The following is a 24,515-nucleotide window of genomic DNA, read 5'->3' as shown; positions in this document are numbered from 1 at the left end:
CTCCAACTGGCCACCACGACGTCGGGAACGCAAGATCTCCTTCACTGCGTAGACGGCTCCTTCTTCTAGGAGCAGTGGAGGAGGGGGTTCCTCTTCGTGGTCAGGCTCTGTGGAGGGAAGAACAGGATCGTGATAGGGTTTCAGGAGTGATACGTGGAATGTAGGGTGAATACGGTAGTGAGAGGGTAATTGTAGTTTGTAGGTGACGGGGTTAACCTGTTCCACGATGGTGAAGGGACCAACAAATCGGGGACTTAACTTGCGAGAGGGCAGTCGCATGCGTATGTCCCGGGTGGATAGCCACACCTTTTGTCCGGGTGTGTATCTGGGTTCTTCAGACCTTCTCCTATCGGCGGTTACCTTGCTTCGACGGACTGCCCTCTGCAGATGTTGATGAGCCTCGTCCCAGACTCTCTCGCTCTCCCGGAACCAGTGATCCACTGCGGGGACATCAGATGGTTCGCCATCCCAGGGAAAGAGCGGTGGTTGGAAGCCCAGGACGCACTGGAATGGCGTGAGTCCGGTGGAGGGTTGCCGCAGTGAATTTTGGGCATATTCTGCCCAGCCCAAATACTGGCTCCAGGAGTTCTGGTGACCACTGCAGAAGGTCCTCAGGAACCGTCCCACCTCCTGAATCTTCCTCTCTGTCTGCCCGTTGGTTTGGGGATGATATCCAGAAGAGAGGCTGACGGCCACACCTAGGAGCTTGAAGAAGGCTTTCCATAGACGTGAGATGAACTGTGGACCTCTGTCCGACACAATATCTTCTGGAATACCAAATGACCTGAAGACTTGATTAAAGATATTGTCGGCAGTTTTCAAAGGCTGTGGGAAGACCTTTCAGAGGGATTAGTTTGACAAACTTTGAGAATCTATCTACTATGACTAGAATACAGGTATTACCTTCTGACGAAGGGAGGTCAGTGATAAAGTCCACTCCTAGGTGTGACCAGGGACGGTTCGGAATCGGCAAGGGATGGAGCTTTCCAGCGGGTAGATGACGTGGGCTCTTGGATTGGGCACAGTCCTTACAGCCCTGAACATATTGCCTCACATCCCTTGCCATGTTTGGCCACCAGAATCGTTGGGATACTAGCGAGAGAGTATTGTTGATCCCTGGATGTCCAGTGCCTAGCGAGGTATGTAAGGAGTGGATCAGATCTACCCGGTGTTCAGGTGGTATGAACTGCCGATGAGGAGGGCATCCCGGCGGAGCAGGAGCTTCCGGAGTGGCAACGACTGGAGGAGCGTTCCAGGTGATCGGACAAATGGAGATGTGTTCGGGAAGAATCTTCGTTGGGAGTTCTTCATGATCGTGATGCTCGTGTAAACGAGAGAGAGCGTCTGCTCTTAGATTCTTGGGTCCTGGACGATAGGAAATGGAGAAATCAAAACGTGAGAAGAAAAGTGACCATCTGGCTTGACGTGGACATAGTCTCTTGGCCTCTTTGATGTACTGGAGGTTTTTGTGATCTGTGATCACCTGGAACGGATGTTTGGCTCCCTCCAACCAGTGACGCCACTCCTCCAAGGCTAGCTTGATTGCTAGAAGCTCCCTGTCTCCTATGCTGTAATTCTGCTCCGCCGGGCTCAACTTCCGAGAGAAATAGGCACAGGGATGCAGTCGGGGCGGTGTATCATGATGTTGAGATAATACTGCCCCGACGCCGGTGGTGGATGCGTCCACTTCCACCACGAAAGGAAGATTTGGGTCAGGATGAGTCAGGAGTGGGGCCCTTGTGAACTCCTTCTTAAGAAGGCGGAAGGCTGCGGCTGCTTCTTTGGTCCACTCCAGTCCTTTGGGTTTACCCTTGAGGAGATTAGTGAGAGGTGATGTAATCCTGCTGTAGTCCTTGATAAATCGTCTATAAAAGTTAGCAAACCCAAGAAACCTCTGGAGCTCCTTAATGGAAGTGGGTTCTGACCAGGATAGAACAGCCTCAATTTTCTTCCCATCCATACGTATACCGGTTTGGTCAATGATGTATCCCAGGAAATGAATCGACTTCTGGTGGAATGAGCATTTCTCCGCTTTGAGGTAGAGGTGATGTTCTCTCAATGTGTGTAGGACCTCCGCAACGTGTTGGCGATGTTCGGCCTCACTCCGGGAGTAAATGAGGATGTCATCTATGTACACTATTACACAGTGGTGAAGAAACTCCCGGAGGACTTCATGAATGAAGTTTTGGAATACGGAGGGGGCGTTGACCAGACCGTAAGGCATGACCTCATATTCATAGTGGCCAGTAGGGGTCACGAATGCTGTCTTCCATTGGTCCCCCTCACGTATTCTTATCAGATTATACGCGCTGCGGAGGTCCAATTTAGTGAAGACTTTAGCTTCTCGGAGCTGTTCCAAAGCGGCTGGTACCAGAGGAAGGGGATATCGGTATTTTACTGTACCGTTATTTAGGACCCTGTAGTCGATGCATGGACGCAGCCCTCCGTCCTTCTTGGCCACAAAGAAGAAGCTTGAGGCGGCTGGTGATTTTGAGTGACGTATGTACCCCTGACTCAGAGCCTCCCTTATGTAATCTTCCATTGCCTGATTCTCTGGAAGCGAGAGCGGGTAGATCCTACCTCTTGGCAACTGGGCATCTGGAACTAGGTCGATCGCGCAGTCCCATGGCCGATGCGGCGGTAGCTGGGAAGCTCTCTTGGGGCAGAAGACATCATGAAAGGAGCTGTACTCCTTAGGAATGTGGATAGACTGCTTCTCAGGAGGGCTCTCGACCGATGTTGCAAACAAAGAAATGGGGTTCCGACCTTGAAGAGGGAGATTTGGAAAACAGGCAGGTGTACATCCAGATCCCCATTTCTTTATCTCTCCTGTGCCCCAAGAGATGATGGGATCGTGCTTCACCAGCCACGGGCGCCCTAGAATGATGTCCATATTTGCACCCTCCAGAACCAGAAATTGAATCCTCTCTTGATGTAACACCCCCACTTGAAGAAGGATGTCTTCGCATTGTCGATGGATACGGGTCGAAGATCGAGTGCACTGGGTTATCGGTTGTATCTGGTATATATGCGAGGACGCCTCAGTACGGAGGTGGAGTTGACGACAGAGGGATTGGGAGATGAAGTTCCCTGCTGACCCGGAGTCGATGAGGGCTGTGACAAGGAGAGAAATAGAGGCAGTAGTTATTTGTACGGTGGTAGTAAGTGGTTTACATTGTTCAATATTCGTACTGAATACACTCACTGAAGTCCGAATGGGACGAAGGGGACACTCCATACGGGTGTGTCCACTGACACCGCAGTATAGACACAGACCCCGGGTCAGCCTCCTCTGTCGTTCCGCTGATGTCAGTCTTCCAGACTCTATTATCATGGGTTCTGGTTCTGGAGAGGCTGTTGACTCAGGCGATTGGAGGAGTGCAGACGAGGGGGTGATGGTGTCCTGTTGATAGGAACGAAGACGATCGGAACATCGGAGAGAATGTTGGATGAATCTCTCCAGACCCATTGTATCATCTAATGTGGCCAGTTGGATTCGGAGAGTGGGTTCCAAGCCGAGCCGGTACGTGGTCAACAACGATCTCTCATTCCATCCACTTGCAGCTGCTAGAGTGCGAAACCGGAGAGCATATTCCTGTGTAGATAGAGTACCTTGCTTTAGATGATACAGCTGCTCTCCAGCGGCTACTTCCCCATCAGAACGTCCAAACACCTCTTTGAAATACTCCGTGAAGGTAGTGATGGAATTCATGACCGGCCCGGCTTGGTTCCAGATCGTCTCAGCCCATTTAAGTGCAGGTCCAGAGAGTAGAGATACGATGTAGGCGATCTTTGACTTATCTGTGGGATATAGAGAAGGTTGCATTTCGAATATGAGGGAACATTGTAACAGAAAACCATTGCACTCCCCCGCTCCGCCTGAGTAGGGCGCTGGTCGGGCCATGGGACTGGAAGGAAGGGCCGAAGAAGAAACTGTGGAGGCGGAAGTGCTCGGTGCTGGTGGTGCGTTGGAAAGTGGAGCTGGTGGCTGTAGAATCCGCTTCAACTGGTCCACCAGCTCTTGAAAGTGATCGGGGGTGCTCATGTTGTCGTCGTTAAAGGTCCGGGCTTCTGTTATGAAGCGGACAGGAGACAGAGGTAAGGAAACGTTAGGGTGTTTATTGAATGACAACAAGGAGCACATGAAGGATAGCCAGGAGGATCAGGAATGATGTTGGGGTCTTCTCCTCCGTGGCTGGGTAACAGGAATACACGAGGATGGACAGCACACACCAGATACAGCTGACAGAGGATGACACAGACTTGGAAGGACTGGAAGACAGGACGATACGGGAGGACCAGGAAGACTAGGGAGGAATACAAAGAGAACAGGTAAGTAAATCGTTTGTTTAGCTGAGGATGACTACGCTGAGTGGTCGCTCAGTTGTCCGCTTTCGTCGAGACGAGCCCGGACAATGAGCGACTGGAGTGCTGTGCTTTTATCTGGTGCTCGTGAATGTGATGCAGCTGTGTGCTCATTAGAAGTCAGGTGATGGTGATCTTCGTGAGTGGGGATCGTGAGAGCCTGACCAATCCGTGACAAACATAGAATTTCTAGTGAATAGAAACTGTGAGTCCAGTTTTCAGAGTTGAAGTTCAGTTTAGTTCAGTTCAGTGTGGTTTAATTTTTATTGCTGAAAGTCCAAACACTGAAGAGCAAATCCATCAATGCGCAGCTCCACAAGTACCAAGCCAAGCAAGCCAGTGGCGACAGCGGCAAGGAAGAAACTTCACCAATTGATGAAAGAGAAGAAAAAACAACCAAAACAAAACTAGAATCAAGTAATTATGAGTGTTTTTATTCAATGTGGCCAAATGTGAATTATTTATATTACGAACACTGTCACGTATACAACAGACTAATATCTTGTTGCATTTTTAATGAAATAATACAGCTAGATTAAGATAAACAGCTTTAAAAAAAAATATCGCAATATAGACTAAAAATATCAGAATTAGATTCTCTTTTTTTTAATCATTCAGCCCTAATTTCATGATACACGTGCTGATGATTTGAATAAACCTGTCCTGGGTCAGGAATGCAGTCTTGATGAGCACTGTGTTTGTTTGTTGTGTTCAGCGTCTGGATCATCGTCTGTCCAGCGGGTCTCTCAGTCGCTGCAGTTGCCTGGTCCTCCGCTGAAGCCTGTTGTGACGGATGTGACCTCCAGCAGCGTCACTCTCACCTGGCAGCCCAATCCTCATGAGGGTGGAGCAGCTGTAACCTCATACATCGTCGAGGCCTTCAGGTTTTTTCATGATTCTCTTTATTATAAACAAACTTACTGCTTACTTCTTTTTTTACATTTACTTAAAGTATTTCAAGTCTATGAGCAATATTATTTATTATATTAAGCTATGTTTAATTTATTTTATTTTATTAATTTATTCTATTTTTAAAATAAAATTTTATTGTATTGTATTTTATTAATTTAATTTAATTTTAATAATTTAATTTTATTATATTTTATTTTATTTATTAATTTAGTTTAATTTAATTACATTTTTTTATTGTTCAGCAAGGACAACTAAAGTTTGAAGGTTCCTGATCTATTTCATTCAATTTAATTAAATCATTTAATTTACTGTCTTTAATTTAGCTTTGTTTTGGGTAATTTTGGGTAAATTAGATTAGATTAGATAAAAATTTACTTACATTTTGTACTAAAATAATGTGTGTTATCTGAAAAGTGATTTTTGAATTGTCCTTGTAAGGTACAACTATTTTTCTAGCTGGATGAACTAGATATATAATTCCTATAGGATTTTTTTTATTCTCAGAGTAAACAACCCTGTTTTGGTATCTTTATGTGCATCATGAGAAAGTTGCAAGGTTTATTTGAGCGCAGGGCATTGCCTTATATACGTCTATTTGTAATGCATTACCTTACACACTTCCAGTGGCAGAAATCCAATTTTCCATTAAGGGCCGATATTGGCCCCCTGGATTTGATTTTCTGTGGCATTTTTTTTACCTTTATGAGGTAAAGCGGTGTTTATTTCTACCCATATAAAATCACTCGGTGTCATCTTTTTATATCTTTTATAATTGGATGTTAGGGTGTCAGCAATAAAACTAAATCAATATCAACTCTCATTTTCTGTCATTTCGTGTAGAACGTGCCCTAGAAAAATATATTACTACATAAACTACATAACTACATAACATTTTACACACAGAAGAACTCATTACAGAGTAATTCATACCCCAGTTTTAAATTCTATTTCTAAATGAAAGTTCATTCCTTCATTTTCTTTTTGGTTTAGTCCCTTTATTAATCAGGGGTTGCCACAGCGGAATGAACCGCCAACTTATCCAGCATATGTTTTACGCAGCGGATGCCCTTTCAAGTGGGCCCAACACTAAGAAACACCCATACTGTACTCTCTCATTCACATACATACACTACGGTCAATTTAGCTTATTCAATCTACCTACTGTATAGCGCATGTCCTTGGACTAGTAGGGAAAACCAGTGCACCTGGAGGAAACCCATGCGAACACGGGGAGAACATGCAAACTCCACACAGAAATGCCAACTGACCTAGATGGGGCTCGAACCAGCGACCTTTTTGCTGTGAGGCGATTGCGCTACTTACGGCGCTACTGTAACACCCCTAAATTTTAAAAGTACATATTTTAAATGTTCTGCATTAGGGATGCAACTATTAACCGGTTTCACTATTGACCGCACTTTAGTTCATCATGGTTAATTAATCATGAAGGCTTCTCAATGTCCCTTTCTGCACGGAACAAAACTAAACTAAATAAAGTTATGCCAACAGTGCGCTAGTTTAAAGTTCTGAGCTTGTATACTGAGGCTAATACACACACACACTGAATTAACTGTGGCTGAGGCTATTAACTAAGGATGGTTCACATATCGCGTCTTTTATGGGCAAGTTTGTTATTTCAAATGGAGGCATTCAGCTTGCGCATGAATATTATATTGCGACGCACTCATACTTTCCAGGCACACCTAGTTGAAAGAATGGTGCGAGCGCACTGCGAGTCACATGACAAGAATTGACTATTCAGCTTTATACTTTGTATGGATTATACACATTTCTACTCCAAAGAGAAAAAAAAATACAATATGAAAATACCAAAGAAGTTCATAATATTGTTGATCAAAAGTGCCTTTCACACAGAGATCCAGCAGCCCTTGACTACATGTTCTCTTTAAAAGGAAATACTTAGCTAATATGATGCTTAGATTTACATTAGACAAATACAAATATTTATTCTTATTTTTATTTATTTATTGTTCTGTCATTTATTTTCAGTGTAAAATTATTAATTATGTTTAAAAGCCAAAAACGTTTTTTACTTATTTTTAAGTCCTAAAAGGGGTGGGGGGCGGCGCAGTAGGTAGTGCTGTCGCCTCACAGCTAGAAGGTTGGTGGTTCGAGCCTCGGCTGGGTCAGTTGGCGTTATTGTGTGGAGTTTGCATGTTCTCCCTGTGTTCGCGTGGGTTTCCTCCGGGTGCTCCGGTTTCCCCCACAGTCCAAAGACATGTAATACAGGTGAATTGTGTAGGCTAAATTGTCTATAGTGAATGAGTGTGTATGGATATTTCCCAGTGATGGGTTGCAGCTGGAAGGGCATCCGCTGCGTAAAACACATGCTGGATAAGTTGGCAGTTCATTCCGCTGTGGCGACCCCGAATTAATAAAGGGACTAAGCCGAAAAGAAAGTGAAGTCCTTAAAGAAATGGACTATTGTTTTTTTTTTTTTTTTTTTTTTGTGCGCTATTATTTGGTTACCTAGCAGCAAGAAATAACACTTTAAAATATTAGAAGTTTTCACTTGATTTTTGAAACTAGTAGTGTTTTGAAATAGTAATCGTGATATCCAGGAAACCATGATTATTTCTGCAGACTATAATTGTACAACCAAAATCTATAATCTTTGCATCCCTGCATAAAATACTGCATAAAATAATAGTTTTATATTTGTGTGGACAAAAAAATGAAATTAAATTCATTTATGGATAAATTCAATTTAATTAACCTATTTTTTTTTAAACAGGAAATAGAAAAAAGAAACGTTAAGATAAATAAATGGAAATAATCGATATAAAATAATGTTTTATTTTATTTTCCTGCCTCTATTCTTCATCCAATTGTTGTTGTTTAAAGCAGTGATTATTTATTTTATTTTATTTTATTTTATTTATTTTATTTATTTATTTATTTTTTTTTTTTTTTTTTTTTTTTTTATTTTTTATTATTTTTTTTTATTTTATTTTATTTTATTTTATTTTATTTTATTTTATTTTATTTTATTTTATTTTATTTTATTTTATTTTATTTTATTTTATTTTATAAAAAACTATTAATTAATTTTATTTTTAAAAATACCTAGCATGAAAGTATAAAAATACTTTTTCCCCTCTCTCTTATTTTTATCCACCAATTTATTACTGTCCTGCTAAAACATGTTAAAATTCAAGAGCATATTTGATCATGTCTGCCTTTGCATGCAATACATACTGTATGATTCCTGCTTTTGTTTACAAACTGAGTTTTGTGATAATCAAAAACATATCACAATGCTGTCAGTATAACCAGCATTAAGCGTTCTCCAACTGCACTTTACCGCACTCAGAAATGCGTTCAGTCAGTTCCAGCATTTAAAGTCTCCTGCACTGTTACATATTAAAAATACGTGAGGAAGGGGTTTTGACACCCTCTCCTGTGGACTGATGGGTAGAGCGAGTGGCAGACGCTCTCATTACCGTGCCGGGTTTGCCAGAGACGTCATTCAGCGTGTCAGAGCGAGCGGATGGAGGTTTACGGTGGAGCGAGGCTGGATGTTCCCTCAGGCTACAGTCAGATTTCAGCAGAACTCGTCCCTCTGGGCCGTGTGGAGGTCAGATGAACAGAAGCCTCTATTATTGTCCCGCCAGGAGAGCAGCGGGGAGGAGGCCGAGAGTAGAGGCCAAGTCGTTATTTAGCTCTGCTCTGACACCTTGTTAAGGAGACGCTGGGATTTATAGAGCAGCTCGCTCTGTTTAGGGGTCACGGTCATGTGCACAGTCCGACAAGTCAGCCCGACAGACCTTATGTGCTCACGGTGCATGGAGACGAGGCCAGATCCTCACCGTCGTCCTTCACACCCTTGCTTTTTTCCTCATTTGCGAGGGCCAACACATCCAGCTCAGGCTTTCCTGCTTACAGTGCTGAGGAGTAATGAATTAAAAGTTGCAGTGCTGCAGATTTTAAGAGGAGAGTATGCTGATTTTCATATGAGTAAGAAAGTTATGGCACGCTTAATGATCATCAGCGTCTTAAATCCTTGAAAGTTTTTGATATTTTGATATTTACATCTGAACATTTATATGTATTTACGTATGTATCATATCATCTTTGCATCAAATTACAAAAAACAAATTACCATTTGTGCGAGGTGTTTGAAACGCCGAGTGTATGGACAGGACAGTAAAGTTGACGTTGTTCTCTCTTCTAGCTGCCGTTTCACTCTCACACAGTTATTTCCAATTTCTAAAAGTCTTGATAACACCATCATGGAGTTTTTTTTTATTATTTCAGCAAATACACTTCCTGACAAAAGTCACTGATCCCAGTTGTAAGAGCAACAAATATTAACTTGGCTTCTAGTTGATCATTTGGAAAAGCAGTCACCAGATCTGAACATTATTGAGCATATCTAGGGTAAAATTAAGGAGGAGGCATTGAAGATGAATCCAAAGAATCTTGATGAGAGTCCTGTAAGATTGTAAAGAAATTTGTGTTTTGTTTTTTCTGTTAATGAAGACAGCAGAAGTCAGTGATTCCTTTGAATTATTTAGCCTGACATGTTTACATATCCAAAATATTATAAATCTTTCAAAAAAAAAATACATTGTTTTTTAAAGGGGAAGAAAGGTTTTGTTTTTTACTCAGACATTTAAAAAGAATATATTTTAGAGCAGTAATCACAAAACTGTGAGACCTAAAATTGTTGTTCCTAAAATTTGTATAGGCAACAAGACTTGTGTCAGGTAGTGTAGGATTGTAAAAAAAATAAAATAAAAGTTGCTGTCTTCCATTCACTGTGCTCTATAAAGTTTACTCAACTATGAGCTACTGAGAAACCCAAAAATGTGAAAAGGGTCCATTTATGTAAGATAAACATCCAGAGTTTCCAGAATATGAAGTTTCAGCTCACAATAACCCACAGATCAGTCAAATTTGCCCTTATTTATGTGTGAGAAAACACGCTACTTAAGTATTTATCCCTTTAAATGAAAATTAGCTGCAGCTTTCCAGAAAAGGGCAGAGCCTTTGCTATTCTTACAGAAACAACAAAACAAGAAAATCTTATGCTGTCAAAATAGTGGATCTTACTTGTTTAAATCAATCAAAAATGGAGAGGAAGAGACTACAAATTTTAGACCGCAGCAGTTTCTGAACAGTTAGTGAATAACTTTATGTAGTTGTTGTGGAGTAAATTTGATTCAACTTATCTAATGTGTTACTGATCTGTTCCAATGTTTTACACTATTGATACACTGTTATTAAAATACTAAATAAATAATAGTAATGGGTAGTAAATAAAGCTATAGTCTAGTAATGGGTAGTAAATAAAGCTATAGCCTAGTAATGGGTAGTAAATAAAGCTATAGCCTAGTAATGGGTAGTAAATAAAGCTATAGCCTAGTAATGGGTAGTAAATAAAGCTATAGCCTAGTAATGGGTAGTAAATGAAGCTATAGCCTAGTAATGGGTAGTAAATAAAGCTATAGCCTAGTAATGGGTATTTATGGGTAAAATAGAAGTTTAGAGATTTTTTCAATACATTAATTATAGGAATTTTTTATAAATTTGCACAAAACAGAAAAACAAACAGTCAACAACAACAAAAACAAACAAACAAACATCCCCAACACTTATTTCCCCTTTGTGGCTTTAACAGAAGAGGCACATAGCTTACTGTCCACAAATATCATTGTTCAAGTCCACAAGCATCACACAAATGCACAGAAAGTGTATGTACTGTATAGGGGGCAAACACAACACCATCATAGTAGTAAAAAATAAATAAATAAATAAAAAATGTAGAAAAATACGAAAGGATATACAATATACAGTACATAAAAAGCTAATTATTTAATGTATAATAGCAGAAAGGTTCTGTATACCTTTATTGCAAACAAGCCAATTGTGGTTAATGTGAAATGTATTACAAGGTTACAGTGAGAGGAAAGAAGTTACAAAGAAGATTCTGTCTATGTGAGTAAATATCCCCCTGCTCTAAGAATTGTAAATTATCAACATTTGTAAGAAAAAGAGACCATGTTTCCAAAAATTACTTTTAGCAGCAAAGTAAAGGAAGTAACTTAGATTTTTTTTTTCAAGCTGAATAAAATACATCACATCTTTGATCCATCTATTATGTGTTGGGGGCTCAGTTTTTTTCCAATCGAGGCGAATTAAATGCTTTGCCAATAGTGTGGTAAAAGTTATTACTCTACATATCTCTTTTTTAAGCCCAATGTTTTCAGAACTAATTCCAAAAACAGGGGTTCAGGTTCGATAAGAAAACTGTACATATATATATATATATATATATATATATATATATATATATATATATATATATATATATATATATATATATATATATATATATATATATATATATATATATATATATATATATAAGATAAAAAAAATGTCTTTCCAAAACCCCCTAGCATTGGGCAGAACCAAAACATGTGGGCGGTAAGTTCGGAACATTTTGAAATAACTTTAATATAATATGACTTCCTAACATATAATTCACAAACATGTGCAAATGCTGGCTTTTCAAACAAGACAAAACAATGATGCATCCATGAAATTTTGAGACAGTAAAGATTAATTCATTCTTATCTGGGTCTCCAGGCTTTGCAGTTTAAGGTAGCTCATTACATGTTCATTTGTACATGTATGACAGAACGTTTAAGTCAATGTCATTCTCACTCAAGGAAATGTCTACAGTAAAGCTGTACGAGTTGTTCACATATCATATGAGAAGCACTTCTCAGAAAACAGATGCTTTATACAAATAAATACTTGTGTAAAATATTCATTACTAACCTTTCTATGAACATGACTTGATTATAACTGCAGATCAATGATAGGGCAAAATAGCCTACTGTAACGCCTGCAATTATATAAAATAAATAAATGAATGTAAAATATATGAACACATACAGCCCCTTACAGTCTCCGATATGTGACCAATTACAGTGAAACTACACACAGCAGACATTTAGTCCTTATTTGGGTTCAAAAACAACATGCAACATTTACCCCAGTCAGTGCAAACCTCTCATCTGTGTCTTTAATCTTCACCAGCACATGCAACCTCTGTTAAAGAAGTAATTTTGTCATTCTGAGTTCATAATAGTCCAAAAAGACAATGATAATAATTAAACATGGCAGTTTGTTCATGTTTTAGGTTGCTGAAAGAATCATTATGCTCCTTTGTTTTTCCCACATCACTCTCGCGTTTGTCCATTTCTGAAAGGATTAGATGTCAGAAGCACTTTAATAATCACGCTCACATTATTAACATTCGCTCAAGAAGTTCGTTATTTCAAATATAGACGCACAGCGAGCGAGAAATCAAAACCTCTCACACTTTAGACGGCCTTGTAAACAACTACAGGGCACAGGGTAGATTCTGCTCTTTTTCTTGGCTTTGTGGCTGTTCATCAAGACAACAACAAGTTTGTTTAAGCTCGGGTCGACCATGGCTCATTATTATATTACGTATATAGTATTACGGTGTAATGTCTTGGCTGTGTATTTAAAATTGGCACTTCCTTTATTTTCATTATTCTTGCTTGTGCATGAGCGAGTGACATATCTCTGTAAACCAATAGCGATCAGCTGCACGTCTTGCTTTGCCTTTTGTTACCCTTTTGTTGTGCTGGGTACCCTTTGCAAAGGGTACACAATAAGGGGTACGGTACGCTTCACTTGTTGGTACCTTTTGACAGTGGAAACGGCCATAAAAGCGTACCGAACTGTACCATATCATGGCGTACCACTCAGTGGAAACGGGCCACTAGGAACAGCACCCTTGATCCACACAAACGTATTTATTTCATACACTTCTCTAGGTTTTGGGCAGGTTTTAAGAAAGGATGAGATATTTCCTTGCCCTTTTTTCTGTTTACGTTGCAAGTCCAATATGAGCTCATTTTCACCATTTTCATGTTAATCACAGATGTTATTCTACTACACTTGGTTTGTTGGACAAAAGGGCCCTGTTAATTAAAATGCCAATGAAGGGTTAATGATATTAAGTATGTCCTCAGTGACGTTTGGAGGGTAATAAAATTCCCTTCCACCCACAATAAGGGAGCAAAAGCTTAACAGCAGATTACCCACATACTTGGAAAAAAGGCATACCAAAAACAAGTCATTTTTTATATTGTTTGTGTTGGTAGATGCATCGGAAACCCGATTACAGCTATTAAACTCAGAAAAGGTCAGATTTTCATGTTGTGTCCCTATTTAACTTCATATTTTATTTGCTTTTCAAAAGCTCAACTGTTTTTGAAAACTGCAGGTTTTCAGGTAACATACTATTTTTATTTTTGACCCCAGCAGTGTACTTTGACAGACATTGTGTTTATATTGCTCAGCTTCACAACTGAGAGAATAAACAAACAGGCTCTACTGGAATGTCTGTATTTGTCAAATGTGTTGGGAAGTCAGATTTGTTTAGCGGTTCAGTTTAAGTTTAAAAATCATTTTGAATTATTACTTGGCTGTTTGTCATTGTTGCGTGCTGTCTGTATACTAGTGATATAATATAAGGCATTAATGTTTAATAAAATATTAAATAATTTTTGTTAACAATAAGGTATGATGCAATACCATTTAAATTGATATACAATAGTTTGATTTAAGCACATATAAGAAAAATAGCAGAGGACACAGAATGAGCTGCGGGGAAAATGCATAATCCAATTTGTTCTAAACATGAGTCATGCTCTGTGTTATAAGGGCTTAAAAATAACATAGTCTGAGGGGTTTTCCTCCAGCAGATCCTCTGATGGATTCACATGCTGCTAATAGACTACATGACTACATTTTATGGTTAGCAAATTATTAGATATGTGTACCATAGGCTGCAGGACATTTACTATATTTATTTTCAGTTGTTTTTCTTTTTAAGAAAGAATCTTCACTCCAGAATACTTGTTTTATTTTTCACTCCACCCCCATTTCATCTCCATGTCTTTTATATATCAGTCAAAAATGAATTAAAGGGCACTAATGATGAAAATCCTCTTTTGCAAGCAAGTTGGACAGAACTGTGTGTAGGTATAGTGTGTCCACGGTCATATTGGAGTGAGAGAAACACAATAAGTCTCTTATTCTAAATTTCCTGATGTTAAAATAGGATCCAAATCCCTCCCATTTTGAGGCCCACCACAGCATGATGTAGCGGTGCGGTTTCACCGCCCACCGAATTGATTGACAGCCATGTATTTACATGTCTTCGTAGTAACACGTATAATCATATCAACAAGACAGGACGTGCGCAAAGCAACCGGGATTAAGAGATCTGTTCAGCTCTCTGTGATCATCAATCGTCATTAAATGTGATCAAGAATGAGTTTTACAAGATTAAAATGTTATTGAAACAGTGCATGTTTATAATGAACTACAGCGATTTTATCATCTTTATCACCACAGCCGCATGTCAGTACAATTATTAAAGAAGACGCTTCAATCCCAGTTTGTGGACGTTAAATCAGGTTTATTTTGACAATAACATAATGGATATCCATAAAGCAGTACATATTAATGTGTATCCTGTCACTATTGCGTGCAAAAACAGTGCAAAGTTAGATCCGTGTCTGTTAGATGTGTGTCTGTGTGTTTGCATGCATTTTGTAGCCAACAGTCAACTTTATCAAATGAAATGAGTGTACTTAACTCAGAATTGACTGAAAGTTAGTTCTACTTATTTGAAAAGAGTTTTGAACACACTGTTGAAGGTAATGAGTTAATTAAATACCTCATTACTTTAACTAAAAATGGAATAAGTTCACAGTACTCATATACAGTAGATTAGTTTTTTAACTCAAATGGTTTGTAGCAATCGGTTTTCTCAAACGGTTTGAGTTGCCTTAACTTATTGAGTTTTTCAGTACTGAGTTGGTTTGAGTTCTCTTCATTAATAATGTTTTACTGTGCTCAGATTGCTTCGTTTACTCAAATGAATTAAGTTCACAGTACTCATTAGGATTAGTTTTTGAACTTATATGGTTAGTTGCAATCGGCTTCCTAAAATGATTTGAGTTTACCTTAACTTTTTGGGGTTTACAGTGTAAGAATCACCTGCAGCAGAAGCAATATTGTTAACATAAATGTTAAAAAGTGTACCTTAGGTCTCAATACACTGTAAAAAATAAATCTGTAAAATTTAAGGTAAAAAAAAAACGGCAGCTGTGGTTGCTAGTATTTTACTGTAAAAAGACGATAGAAACTGTAAAAGTAATTTCTAATTTTTACAGTAAACTACTGTATTTTATTAATTTATAAAGGTAATGTGTCGGTATTTTGAATTACACACAGCCATATGCAGGTGGTGATGAGTAAGTTACATAATGAAGCAAAGCTCATCACAAACAACTTTTCCCACAAGCAAAGTGTATCAATGATTAGAAGGTGCTCAGTGTCATTCACTCAGCTACTAAACACTAGTTTGGCAACACGCATAAAATTAAAGTCATTAAATAAACATTGTTTATTAACATAAGATGCAACATAAATCTCCAATGTACATAACTGATGGGGAAACAACTAAAAAGATCAATAATATCGTCAACAAAAAGCATAAAAAGGGATGTGCCATGCACGGAATTCTGGGAAAGTCAATTTACGTTTATTCGTCGTTTATATTAAGAAAACATACCGTTAACCAGGTTATGGATTTTTACTTTAGCATTTCTACAGTTTTTTACTGTTGAAATTACGGCCATTTTTTACAGTGTACCTTGTGGGACCCCTTTATGAAGCGACAGGGGATATAAATGTCTATAAATATATGTGTATATAAATGTTTTTTTTTTTTTTTGTTTGTTTTTTTTTTATGATCATTTTGCTAGATAAAGCCCTTATTCCTCAGCTGGGACCATGCAGAGCTCTTTGAAGCTGCATTAAAACTGCAATACGGACCTTCAATCTCTTTGATCCCTCTCAAAACCCACTATATGAAGAAAAATCGTGCAATGTCCTCAGAAACCTTTCTATTTAACTGATAAAGAAAGAAATCATTCAGAAATCATTATAAAATGATGATTTGCTGCTCGAAAAACATTGGTTATAGAGTTATCAATGTTTAAAACAGCTGTGTGTAGCTTAATGCATTTGTTGAAATCATTACTTTTTCAGGGTTCTTTGATGAATAGAAAGCTCAAAAGAACAGCATTATAAATGTCTTTACTGTCACTTTTGATCAATCTAACCCATTTTTACTGAATAAAAGACTTCATTTCTTCATAAAGAAAAAGGGCATCTGACGTTGCTCCCTTATACAATTTCAGTGTCTTTGTTAGTAGCTTTTTATGAAGCTACAGTACCTACATTTACTAAAGAGCAACTTTAAATGAATGTATTATTAGCCCATGACTTGTCAAGCTACAGTTTCACAGTAGCTTCAACACTGATGAGAATCAATAATATGGAAATTCCTTGAATATTCAAATGCGTATCCACTGTTGCATAATTGAACCCAGTCATAATTCACAGATTTTCTTTTCATGTGTAAAAATGAGCATCACAGTGTCTTTACTACGAGTAAGAGATCTTATTAAGCAGCTCTGAATGATTTAGTCCTTCTATACAAAAGAACTCAACAGAAAATATTAAACACAGACATCTCAAATAACTGAATTTGTTAATAATGAAATATAGTAACACGCACAGCTCTTTGTCATATTAATCTCGAATTCACTTGATATACATTTGGAGGCTCATCTATTCTAAATGTTCATTTTCTCTGTCTTCTTCCAGTCAGTCAGTGGGCAGCACATGGCAGACAGTCGCTGACCTCGTGAAGCAAGAGAAGCACACTGTTTCTGGGCTTTACCCCAATACTGTGTATCTGTTCATCATTCGAGCGGTCAACTCTTATGGACTCAGCGACCCCAGTCCCATCTCAGAGCCCGTCCGGACGCAGGGTTGGTGTAGTTTTGGGTGTAATGAATAGTTATTATTGTTTGTGCAAGTCCATGTAATGTTTGTGATGTGTGTTTGTTTTCAGATGGTCCAGAAGGTCAGGGAAAAGACCAGGCTCATGTGCAGATGGATTTAGGAGGGGTGAAGGTTCGCCTGCAGCCACCAGAAGTCTTGAGCCCGACTAGTGTTCAGATCACGTGGACTGTGAGTGTGTGATGTGGTGTGCATTTTGAATAGGACAGCCTGTAATATAATTATTTATACATGTTGTGATTTTTATACTTTTTTCTGTAATTTTTGCTTTATGTATTATTTTTAGTTATTGTAAGTAAAATGTAATTCTTTAATATTTTGTTTCTGTATAAAAATGCATGTTTGTAAAACATATAAATAACAAGTATATGCATAATCAGTATTTAAAATACAATAAATATTATTAAATGGCATGTAAAATAAAGTGGTTTGCTTTAATTATGAAATATGTATTATATTAATTCTATTATTATTATTATTATTATATGCATTTGTTATAACAAGTGTATACATAATAGTTATTATAAATAGATACAAATATAGATTTAACTATTCATTTTGTATGTCATAATTAGGCCCACACGGAGTCTGCGCGCAGAAATTCGCAGATTTCCACAGACTTTTAGCCCATCCTATTTATTTACTTGTGTAAATGTGTGTAGATTTACATTTATGAATCTTTTAAATACATTTTTAAAATATAATTGACTAATATGAAAATGTTTATATGATCTATTTACAATACAGTTTGTAAAGTGGATCTAGTTGGATTTGCATTGTAAACATTAAATAAAAGTAAAAAAAAATATATATATATATATATTATTTTATATATTAAGTTTTAAGTTATGATGCCAAAATAATTCCTCATAAATCCACAGATTTTTTTCAGTTTTCTGTGCCGAAATATAAAAAAAATTTCACAGATTCTGTCTGGCCTTGGGGTCTGTTCCTCGTACATGGATTACTCAATTAGCTGGATTTGGTTATTGACAATTTTACACGATCCAGGATCGTTTCGTTCTTCAAAACTCATCCGAGAGTTGTTGTCAAAGCAACAGTTCTGGTAGCTCAAACCTGCTCGGGAGCAGGCTTATTTCTTATAAACGGGATTAGATCGGGTCATTTCAAGCAAAGGTAATACTGAAAGTATGTACCGAAGGATGATATTTTATTACAGTAGTAACCTATATGTTATATACACTTTGAAAAATAGTAAAATGGTTTAAAAAAATAATATATATATATTCATCCATCTATCCATTTATCCATCCATCCATCCATCCATCCATCCATCCATCCATCTATCCATCTATTCTTCTATCCATCCATCCATCCATCCATCCATCTATTTATCCATCCATCTATCCATCCATCCACCCATCTATTCATCCATTCATCCATCCATTCATCCATCTATTCATCTATCCATCTATCTATCCATCCATCCATCCATCTATTCATCCATCCATCCATCCATCCATCCATCTATCCATCCATCCATCCATCCATCCATCTATCCATCACTCTATCTATCCATCCATCTATTCATCCATCCATCTATTTATCCATCCATCTATCCATCCATCCATCCATCTATACATCCATCCATCTATCCATCCATCCATCTATCCATCTATTCGTCCATCCATCTATCCATCTATCCATCTATCCATCCATCTATCCATCTATTCATCTATCCATCCATCCATCTATCCATCCATCCATCTATTCATCCATCCATCAATCCATCCATCTATCCATCCATCTATCTATCCATCCATCCATCCATCCATCCATCCATCTATCCATCCATCCATCCATCCATCCATCCATCCATCCATCTATCCATCCATCCATCCATCCATCCATCCATCTATTCATCCATCCATCTATCCATCTATTCATCCATCCATCTATCCATCCATCCATCCATTTATCCATCCATCCATCCATCCACCTTTTTTAGCTAATTAAAAATTTGTGTATATTATCCATTATTAGCCTTTGATCACAGTAATTGTCTTCAGTAACCTTCAAACTTATTATTATCAACATCTGACAAAACAGATAAACAATAAAGGACCTTCCACAAGGTCTGAAACTCATGATATTGTATATATGTGTTGGCTATTTCAGCTTGACCGTCACCCTCGCTATATCCAAGGCTACAGGCTGTTTTACAGGCCAGTGGGGAGCACCTGGATGTTCCAGGACATAAAAGCTGGTCCACTTCACACTGCTGTCCTAACAGAGCTACACGGAGGAAAAGAATACGAGCTCAAAATGAGACCTTACTACAATGAGTTTCAGGGGATTGACAGCGAAATCATAATGGTCCGCACTCCTCACGAAGGCAAGGCTTGTGTTGATTTTCAGCCTTCAGCTTTTAGTTCAACTGACTTTCATTTTACCCTCCAACTTTCGCAGTAATGTTAATGTTTTGACATTTGCCCATCATATTTCTGCTTTTAGTGCTGTGCGGACCTCCTCAGGGAGTCAGCGTGGTGCAGTTAAGCAACAGTTCAATCGTGCGAGTGTCCTGGCAGCCTCCTCCTCCTGATGTGCCAGAAGAGCTCATACTGGAGTATAGGGTATGAACACCTTTTATTCTGAGAGCCTTTCAGTGACCACTAGGTGAAACGCTGCTAAAGTTCATCTCTGTTTGGGTCAGGTGTGGTGTCTGGGAAACGAGTCTCAGCAGGTGCTCAACAGGACTGTGGATGGGGATATGCTGTGGGTGATGCTGGATGGTTTGATGGCTGAGTCAGCGTATCGTGTGCAGGTTGCAGCGGTGACTAGTGCTGGAGTGGGTGTTTACAGCCAGCCTGTCTTCATCTTCCTCAGTGAGTACTATTTTGAGCTAATAGTCATGTTTTCAAACATACTAGCTGATTTCTAGCTGGTCAACAACTAGTTATCAGATTGTAAGATGGATGATCTATTGATGACCTGTTTAGTTGGTCTAACCGCCAGCTTGAACCAACTACTAACCAACTTGTATTGTCCAACAACCATCTTGGGCAACTAATAGACTAAACTAGGTGATAATCCTCTTCCCTGCTGAAAAAAACAGCATATGTGGATAAGGTAGACTAGAAAAAACAATAGGTTGTTTTCACATGACGTCATTGATGGCGCGCGAAATTCAGATGGAGGGCAGGAAGTGGTTCTTTTACATAGGAATCGCTATCCGAACATCAAAATGCTTTTGTTTTATGCTGTTTATAAATGTTTGAATCTGCCAAAATAAGAAATGCTGAACAGATTTTATAGAACTCCAAAAGTTTTTGCTCATAAAGGGGGGAAAGTTCAGGAAACCGGCTGAAAAACAGGAAAAAAGGCAGCATGCAATAAACATTTATTCAATAAAACTTTTTTGAATGTGATAATTCGTTTGACAGCACCAATAAATATTATATACAGGCCTAGCTATGTGTATAAATATCTAAACGTGTTATTAAAAAATCAGATACAAACACTGCCACACTTATACAAAATCCAGGGTAATATAAATAACACACCCTGCCATGCAATCTCTGCAATGAAATATCCATTTTGTTTTGCAATAATCCATGTCTTTACTAGCGTTTCGGTGGAATAAATAACCATAACGTGAACATCAAGATGCACAGCACCTGTGAATGTTCATATATTTGAGTTCAGTAGAAAACTCGACCCTTTTCATGATATAAGGATCATACCCAACATATGTGGATATTTTCTATCTATATCTCCTTTGAAATATAGTGTAAATCGCAAAATTTCCTCTATGTTTCCCATTCTGTTGGTGGTTGGGTTAGTTTTTTTACTTCCTGCCCTTCGCGTGTCACTAGTACCATGTGATTGAAAACAACCTTTTAAATTGCTTTATTCTTAAAATGAGAGTAAACCAACTGCTTTTAAAAGGCATATTTATAAAAATGAAGTTAAGTCAACTCAACCAATCCAAGTTAGTCCAATTGTGGAGTGGATTTACTCACTATTTAAAGTGAAGTCAACGTGTTACTTTTAAGGCAACGGGTTTACTAACTTTTTTAATAAATTAACTAACCACATTTTATAGTGCATGTTTTGATGCTGGTTTGATGGCTTATACTGGTTCTTACTGGTCCTTTTGCTGGTTCTTACTGGTTCTTTGCTGGTCATGTGCTGGACCAGCAAGGAACTAGCATAAACCAGCATCAAAATTAAACCTTATTTAGCAGGGTTGGCCCGCTAATGCAGCTTTGATTCAACTAATATTTTATTTAGATACTATTATTTACCATTTTGGATAGCTAAAAAACGAATTTGTCAGCTGTTGATGGGTTTGATCTAGCTATAACTATCTTGACCAGCTAATGGCTAGATAGGACTAGCTAATAACCAGTGGTGGAAAGAGTATTGAAAATACTCATGTAAAAGTATCATTACTTGCCCAAAACTGTATTGCAAGTAGAGTAAAAGTATCTGTTGTAAATGTTACTCAAAGTATGAGTAAAAAAGTAGACCTATCAGAAGTACTTAGGAGTAGTGAGTATTACGCTGTAAAAAGCTGATGCATTTATATGCAATTTGTGAATGTGTGTAAATGTAACATTCTGTTGTGCATTTAGTTATGGCCCAGCAGGCATACAACACCATAAGACATTAATATTTGGTTAGATTTAGGTTGTGATGTCAGGTGACCAAAATCCAATGTCTAGCCAGCTTCTAAGGACAATGTTAGTTTGATGTCCAATAACGACGTCAAATGATGTTGATATTTGGTTGATTTTAGGTTGTGTTAGAATGTGACCAAAATCCAACATCGAGCCAACATCTTAAACCAACGTCATATTGACGTCAAATACTGACATTTACTCGTCAGGGATGGCAACCAAATTCCAACATCTGATAGACGTCATAGTGGTAACGTCCACACAACGTCAAGCTGTAACATCATTAGATGTTTAAATTTGGTTGATTTTAGGTTGGACATAGACGTAAGCCTGACATTGAGTTCTGACATCAACCTGATATTCATTTCCAAACAAAATGCAATGCTCCTCTTGTCGTTGGGCTACAACGTCAGTCTGATGTCATGTTGACGTCTTGTGCCTGCTGGGTGTTTGAGGCCATTTCGGTCATCATACAGTAAACATCTGTCATCTTCTCATCAGTGACATGCTTGTAAACAGTCTCTGGGTCATTGCTTGTACAGATTTTGGACATCTTCTTGGACACTTTTAATGCTTCCAAACAGTTTGCTGCAATTATAAAACGCCCATGTCTTGAGGTAGTTCATTATGATGCGATTTACCTTCTGTGCGATTTGATCGGACAGGAATCACAGGACTGATTTTTCCAATCCCCATAGACAAGAAAAAATAAAGTAGTGACTGCAGATTGAAGGAAAATAGTGGAGTAAAAGTACCGATACAGCACTAAAAATGAATTCAAGGGAAAGTAAAAGTACAGATTTTTAAAACTACTTGGTAAATTACAACTTCTGAGAAAAACTACTCAGTTACAGTAATTTGTTACTTTACACCACTGCTAATAACCTGCTTGGATCAGCTAATAATAACCAATTTAGCCAGCTAATGAGCAGCTAGATAGAGCCTAACAAGTTTAGGCACATTAATGATAGTTTTTAACTAACTTTCCTAGTTGCGAACAGGCTTGATCTAGCTATAACTATCTTGACCAGCTAATGGCTAGATAGGACTAGCTAATAACCTGCTTGGAATAGCTAAAAATAACCGATTTAGCCAGCTAATGAGCAGCTAGATTGAGTTTAACAAGCTTAGGCACATAATGATAATTTTTACTAACTTTGCTAGTTTCTAACAGGCTTGATCTAGCTATAACTATTTTGACCAGCGAATGACTAGATAGGACAAGCTAATAACCTGCTTTGAATAGCTTATAATATCTGATATAGCCAGCTAATGAGATTGAGCTTAACAAATTTAGGCACATTAATGATAATTTTTTACTAACTTTGCTAGTTGCTAACAAGCTTAATCTAGCTAATAGCCATAATGACTAGTTGATGGTATGATTGAACAAGCTAATACTATGTTTGGACCATCTGATAACCATCTTTGCTAGATATTATCAGGCTAGATCCAGCTAATAGCTTTCTTGGATCACCATACTTGTTTGATTAGCTAATACAAACCATTTTGGTACAAAAGTGATTAAATTGTTTCAGCTATCCTTCTCAGACCATCAAATAAGGTTTGGACAATGAGAAGCTTGATCAAGCTAATAACCTTAATACAGCTGAAGCCACCTTTCTAGCTAATAACCTGTTATGTCAGCTTCTGCCAGGCTGGATCTACTAGTATACTAATATAATTACCATCTTGGCCAGTTAAGGATCTGACTGGGCAAGCAAATAACCTGCATAGACCAGCTAATAACCAGCTATTATCAGGACTGATACAACTAATAACAATTTGGAATCAATTTATTAATAGCTTGGACAGGCTGATAACTGGATACCATCTAATTACCAACTTGGACAGCAAATTACCAGCTTTATCCAAGTAATTGCGCGGTTAGATCCCCAAATAGCTATTTTTGTTAGCTAATAACCAGCTTGGCCAGATGTAGACAAGCTTGATCCAGATAATAACCATGGCCAGATTGAATAAGCTAATAACCTGGCTTGTTTTAGCAAATTCCTGCTGCCCTGTTTCAAAATCCGTCTAAAGGTTTCAGCTGAATTTGTACTGCATGCTGGTTTCGAATAAAAATGTTCAACACAGCTAAGATGGTGACATTTATCCCACCTGACAGTATCTTATCTCAGCATTTACTCGTATTTTATGTTAAGGAATCGAAAATGTTAAGGTATCAGAAATCTTAGAGATATCCACACCGTGTGTCAGCTGAAGACAGATTATGTGGGGGAATATATTTTAATAAAGTGCTTCCTATATAAGACAAGAAGCATTTACTCTCATGTCTCTTTTCCGCTATCACCTGATTGCTCTTATTCACTTTTTTCCATTTCCTTCGTACGTCTTCCATCAGAAGTAGCAATAGATCAGTCGTTGTCAGTGGTGAAGGATGACAGTGTCAGCCTATCGGAGCAGATCACAGGGGTGGTCCGTCAGCCTGCCTTCATCGCCGGGATTGGTGTATCGTCCTGGATGGTTTTAATGGGATTCAGCGCCTGGATTTACTGCAGACACAGGAGGAGAAAAGAGCTTGGACACTACACTACTTCCTTTGCATACACACCCGCAGGTAACCTTCTGTACCATACTAGCACAGATCTACCATTGTGTGCTTTCAAATGAGCTTGAAAT

At 38.3% G+C, this 24,515-nt stretch overlaps 1 protein-coding gene across 1 annotated transcript in view; it reads left to right on the top strand.

Annotated features, from left to right (window-relative positions):
- LOC130242151 (roundabout homolog 2-like) overlaps window positions 1-24,515 on the top strand; it is a 130,874-nt gene that overhangs the window by 87,026 nt on the left and 19,333 nt on the right. The window contains exons 9-15 of the mRNA XM_056474173.1: window positions 5,081-5,249; window positions 17,032-17,198; window positions 17,282-17,400; window positions 19,369-19,585; window positions 19,705-19,823; window positions 19,904-20,075; window positions 24,238-24,453. Of these exons, the coding sequence (XP_056330148.1) occupies window positions 5,081-5,249; window positions 17,032-17,198; window positions 17,282-17,400; window positions 19,369-19,585; window positions 19,705-19,823; window positions 19,904-20,075; window positions 24,238-24,453 (1,179 nt within the window). The remainder of the gene's footprint in view (window positions 1-5,080; window positions 5,250-17,031; window positions 17,199-17,281; window positions 17,401-19,368; window positions 19,586-19,704; window positions 19,824-19,903; window positions 20,076-24,237; window positions 24,454-24,515) is intronic.

This window comes from Danio aesculapii, chromosome 15, assembly GCF_903798145.1.
Source record: "Danio aesculapii chromosome 15, fDanAes4.1, whole genome shotgun sequence".
Classification (NCBI taxonomy): domain Eukaryota; kingdom Metazoa; phylum Chordata; class Actinopteri; order Cypriniformes; family Danionidae; genus Danio; species Danio aesculapii.
Note: the sequence above shows the minus strand (reverse complement) of the source record. Positions and strands in the feature narration are given on the sequence as shown.